Below are 6,000 nucleotides of genomic sequence, written 5' to 3' on the forward strand. Positions count from 1 at the left end.
CAAATGCAGTTGAGTCTGAGACGAAAAAAAAAAAAAAAAATGCAAAAAAACTATCTTGGGGTCGGTCTCAAGACCAAGACTGGTCTCAAGTGCATTTATATAGCATATTTCAAGACACCCAAAGCTCTTTAGAGTATATTTTTCACTCTACTGTAGCCGCAGCTGCCCTGGGGCACACTGAAAATCTGCATTACCATTCCCACTGAACATTACAACACACCCACACACCACGTTCAGACAAGGCAATGTGGGCGAGTATCTTGCCTCAGGACAGTTTCCACTAGAGTCACAGTTGCCTGGTCTCCCATCCAAGCACAAACCAGCCCCGACCTCGTTTAGCTTCTGAGATCTGAGAACACCGAGCCTTGACATACAGGTACGTCCAAGAATCGGATAAAAAACGACTCTTCTTCAAACGTATAAAGTCCGTCCCGTACAGGTATTCACAGCACATCTTACAGAAGTCCAACAGCTTTTGCACATTAGGATTGCAGACTACTGTTCACACCCCGGGGTCTCCATTTCAAGGCAAATACACTTGATTTATTACACTTGGCTAAAACTCCAGTTGGCGTTGGTCAAATATAAACTTACAAGAGAGGCAGTACTTGAAAAATGTGAGCTCATCTTCAGCTCACATAAATAAAACGGCTCTGGTTGGACGTTCAGCGTTTAGAAGAAAACAGCTCTGTTCCCGATATCTGCATCTGTTTAAAGACTGTTTGTAGCTTAAAGAAGATATATTACGTCTTTCTCTACAGTTCTAATCTATGACTCCTGCGGCTCATTATTTTACATTTTGGACACTTTAAATCCCGTTATATGGAGCACAGACACTCTGAATTAGGGCTCTGGGCTAAAAAGTTAAACTCACGAGCCAAATCATGATTTCAATTTTTTATCACAGTTGATGTTTTCCTTTTATCTTTTATACAGTCTTTAAAGCGAACAAAAGCTGTCGACTGTTTCTCAAAGTTCAGTCTTAAGTGTAAACTATAAACAAGTGCACTGAGGGAGTGGGACGTCACCGTTAAGTGTTCAGTTCCAGGCAAACGAAGCTCACAGAGGTTAGTAGTTGCAGGAGGGAATGTGGAGACGAGTTCTATATCAGGAATAGGAATTGATTTACAGACAAAATAGTGAAATAAAAACACCAAGATCATGTAGAGCGGGTTAATACGGACATTTTAAGACCAAAATGACAAGCTGACAACAGTCACAGAGAGAGGTGCGATGTTTTTTTCAATACAAAGTGAACTGAACCTAGAGTGGATGGAGCCGGAAGCTCCCCCGTGCTCACTTCCTATTTGCAATGTGACAAAAATCACAGTTCGGTACGTACTTTGGTTTTGAGGTCATGGTTCGGTTCATTTTCGATGCAGTACAGGAACAAAATGTAAAACCATCTGCTTTTTGTCTATTTGTGTTTTTATTAAACCAACAATTTGTTTTAACATTACACAAACGGGAAAATCAAATAAATGCAAAGTGCTGCTTGGTAATAATAATAAGTTAAAGGGCCCATCTCATGCAAAATAACTCTTTTCACATTGTATCTTATGCACAATTTGGGTTTTGGAACATCCATTACACAGTAGTTATGAAATCTTACTGATTTCTTGGAGGACAGTCACAGACCAGGAACTATGAAAGTCCGACTATTGCTCCTCCCCCGCCCGTCCTGAGAAAGCACAGGCTCCGCCCTCCAAACGTGACGTAGGCGACGAGTGAGCCGCCCTTCCTCCACCCATCTCAGGGAGGGAGGGGGAGACAGACGTGACCCTGATAGCGGCAGGAATAAACTTTTATTCATCATGGAGATACAGCGCGTTCAGCCGCATGTGTTGGACCCGGAATCAGACGAGGACTTTGAGGAGCATGAAGCTCAAGCACCGCATCGACATCAGCTGAACATTACTGATTGGTAAAGTATTAATAAACACTAGTAGATAAACTTATTATATCGTGTTCACTGCAGTGTAGAACAATGAGCTTATGCTGTCGCTTTTGTTTAGGTGTTCATGTGGGAATTGTGGGAATAGGCGGGGCGGAGGCGGTGGAGCGGCGAGGGGTTCGGGTGCGAAGCGCTTTCTGCCACGTCAAACGCGTCATAGGTGTAGCTGGCTTTAGTTCATTGAGGGTAGCAGAAATACGCTGCAATTTGTAAAAAAAAAAAAGCTGAATCAATCTAAAAACCACTTCAGCGACATATACAAGGCCCCACACATCACTCTTAGAAGGTAGAAAGCTCTGAAAAGTTGATTTTGCATGAGATGGGCCCTTTAAATAAAATATTCTCAAATACGAAACAAATGTATGAAGATATGAGATTCTGTGTCGACAAAAGGTGAAAGTGATGACTGTGGGATATAGTCAAGGTGGGGGGCAATTGTTGTCAAGGCGGCCGCTCTAACTATAAAGCCCTGCGGGAAACACTGACACCCCAATCACGGACAAGTTCCCTCGTGAATATTAAAGAGCCGAGCCTTCATGTAGTCTTCAAAGTCTTCAAATTGCGCGAACTCACTCGTGCAACACCAAACCGAACATCTCACACCGAAACAGTCTCCTCCAACTCCTACCATTTACAGAACACACCTGTCACTCACTCAGAGTGTGACAGAAGCTCATCAACAGGACGAATGGGTCGTGGAAACTAGGGATGGGCATTCGGTGAAATTTTCTTAATCGATCGTCGGAAGAATTAACGATCGATTATCGATTAATCATTAACGTTTTTATATTAAAATTATCATCATCATTATTACTATCTGCACTACTAATCTGCATAAATAAATTCAACTTTACGACATATAAACCGTAACGACTCTAGAGCCACATCAGCCCGTTTGACATTATAATGTGTTTAATTCAGTTTTGCGCAACTCTCACAGAAACAAAACTTAAAACCGCATCGCTCATTTGCATAAACTAAGCGAAGATAAAACTACAGCTCTTGTGTCGCTGATGCGGTTCAATTTCTGTCGGATTAAAAGACATGACTCAGGTGAATACAGGTTAGTGTGACCAGATTTGCGTTTGTCAAAACCAGGACACCGTACGGGGGGAGGGAGGTGGGGACTCGTCATCCACATTGAGCGAAACTTTCCCACTGGACACCGAAACATATGTGCTGCTTTATACACTGGGCACATGGCCTCACACTTGTCCCGAACGGAAAGCGTGGACTTTCTTGTACAAGTCATCGTTGCCCATCATTCATATTTGCACTTCAGTGCGCTGCAGACTGACCGACTGTTTGTGTCTCGCTCCTTCTGAGTGCAGAGAGACACACGTACTGACCCTGTTTGGTCGCTCTACGCTACGCACAGCGACCTACATTCGGTTTGTCGATTAAAATGAACGTAATCGATGAAATTCTTAATGATCAATTATCGATTAATCGACTAATCATGCCCATCCCTAGTGGAAAGTGAGTTTTTGACCCTAGAGCTGCTTTAAACGAAAATCGGAACACACGTAACGTGATAACACCAAAATACTGTCACGGGGGTGAGATCACGATTGGATTTTTCTCTCATATCACCCAGGCCTGGTCTGAGTTGAGATCTACACGTCATCAGTCTGGAATGGCTCGCTCGCTCTCACAATCGGGGAAAAGGCAGAACGTCCAGACAATGACTTGAATCTGATTCTTTGACCAATCTTGAGTTAAACTGAGTTGCGAAAAAAGCACAAACATCTTTCTCTCCACAAATGCACGAAGCTCTTTCCTTTGCAAATGTTTCAAACCCAAAATACTCTTGAGTTTGTGGACGTATGCAGCTCACAGACCCTTTGGCACATCTTTACTTTTCACATAAATTCATATTTTCAGGAGCATGCACAGTGTTAGAACAGATTTTTTCATATCCTAAAAAAACTGAGGTGGACCGCCCAAGTTTTCAGCGCTTATATTTACGAGTTGATGAGAAATAAAAATACTTATTACGACCTGAAGAAAGCGTGCGGCCGTCTAATCTTGTCCCAGAGTGCTCTTTTACAACACAGTCTGTGAAAAAACACAAACTTCCTATTGTTAAAAGACAGGAGCACTAATAACTCTGACCCTCCAGGATGAATTTAAGAAAGCCCAAATTATCCTTTAAGCAGCAACCACTAAACAATCTCAGAGCGCAGCATGACACTCATTAGTGCAACTATTAGAGCACATGCACTTACACGCACATGAACACTATCATTATCACGTAATGAGCCTCTTACTGAGAACACACACTTCTACTAGACCATACTTTACACATTCTTAGTACTCTTTGGCTACGCTCAGACTGCAGTGCTTAAAGGTTGTATGGAGGATTTTTTTTGTTTCAAGTTGTCAATGATAGATTATAGAGGTGCAGTAGCCTTGTAATTATGATGACCAAAAAAAAGAGAATAAAAATTCATCAACTCTGGACGTGGTGGGGCTAAACATTTGCCAATAGATAACGACACTGCCTCGTTATCTGTGAGCTGACAGGCTGTCAATCAATCTCCCTACGTTTCTAGTGTAACTGACTTGCCTGCGCCGCCGGTACGTGGTTTACGTACGACTGTCACGCAGTCCACAGACGCACAGACGCTGTTTACTCCACCAACGCAACAGTTCTTTTTTTGACCTATATCTTCCTCGCAGTTCGCACAAAGTTTGTTGCAATGGCGACAAGAATCCAGGAGCAGTTAGCCGCAAAAGAAAGTCCGTTTTTGAGGTCGCTGAAAGAAGAAGACAAGGGGAAAAGCAGCGAAACCAAACTAAGGTGATTCTTGAAGATTCATTCCAGCGATGGCGCAACTGAAGCAGACGCAGGGTCTAAAGACTGACGCACTGGTCCACAAATTACTCCTGGACAGGAAACTTCTGCTTATTATGAAAACGTACTTTATTTCCAAGAGCGAGACAAACGTTTTTCAGGACACGAAAGCGATATCCTATGTCTGAAAACGTAATTTTCAAGGCAAAGAAAGAGTCCGCTTGCTGCTGCGTGTTGTAGCTAGTTCATTCACACTGAATCTCCGTGCAACCTTCTCTGCACCCCTTTCCTGCTCCTCTCCCCGCTCCTCACTTCTCCGTCTTGTCTAACCAACACTGTAGTTAGTTGTTTACAAGTCATGTGCAGCACTGGCTGTAAACAAACCTGTTTCTGGCGTAAAGAGGAGGAGGGAGGAGGTGTTTCTACGTAGGAGCTGTAGGGGAGGGGGGGTGGTTTCACACATGCGCAACATTTGAAAAAGGACAAACAGTCGCTGGATTTCTCGTTCCTTGGAAAATCCTCTATACAACCTTTAATGCTCGAATCGGATTTTTTTGTGAAATCTGTTTTTTTTTATGTTTTTTTGCAAGGTCGTTCACATTTCGATTTAAATGCGACTTGTATGTGATCTCCACACACACACTGTTAATTGACTCTCACAGAATCAACTTTAACATTTTCTCAGAGTTTATATGAGTCCAATCTGTTCTAGAGTTAATTTAACATTTTTGGAAATGTTAAATGTCAAGTTTAACCCTGAAATCCAGAGTTATTTTAACATTTTGAGAGTAAACAGATAACACTTTGTACAGTTCCTGATTTAGCTAAACAACACACAGAGGTGTTTTATTTTATTTATACTTTATTTTAGTTCATTTAAGAAGAAATTATGAACAAAACTGATTCAAACTGGTCTTCTCTCGCAAGAGTTTGAAGTGGTGAATGGGAGGAGCCAAATTAACACTAGAGGAAGTTGAATTAACCTCAACCACATCAACTCTGGCAAATAACCCCAACTCGAACCCCCATTTAACTTTCAAATCATTAAAATGACACTTTTGGTGTTAAAAACAGCTCTGAAATATTTTACCCTAAAATTTTAACCTTCCAGTTTTTGCTGTGCAGTGTGAACTTTAAACGCCCCAAAAGTGTCCCGCATGTACATTAGAGAACATGATGACACACGCAGCGAGCAAGGACATGGACGCAGCATTGAGCACCTGGAGATTTTAAAGTTCCTCTCGTACCG

General features: G+C 42.1%; 1 protein-coding gene across 1 annotated transcript in view; it reads right to left on the reverse strand.

The window, feature by feature from the left end:
- fndc1 (fibronectin type III domain containing 1) overlaps positions 1–454 on the reverse strand; it is a 181,549-nt gene extending 181,095 nt beyond the window's left edge. Inside the window, exon 1 of the mRNA XM_055149766.1 lies at positions 331–454. Within this exon, the coding sequence (XP_055005741.1) occupies positions 331–454 (124 nt within the window). The remainder of the gene's footprint in view (positions 1–330) is intronic.
- Between the last annotated feature and the right edge of the window lie 5,546 nt (positions 455–6,000).

The sequence above is a fragment of the Boleophthalmus pectinirostris genome, unplaced genomic scaffold (assembly GCF_026225935.1).
Source record: "Boleophthalmus pectinirostris isolate CB_2022bp ecotype Guang Dong unplaced genomic scaffold, ASM2622593v1 HiC_scaffold_13, whole genome shotgun sequence".
Classification (NCBI taxonomy): domain Eukaryota; kingdom Metazoa; phylum Chordata; class Actinopteri; order Gobiiformes; family Gobiidae; genus Boleophthalmus; species Boleophthalmus pectinirostris.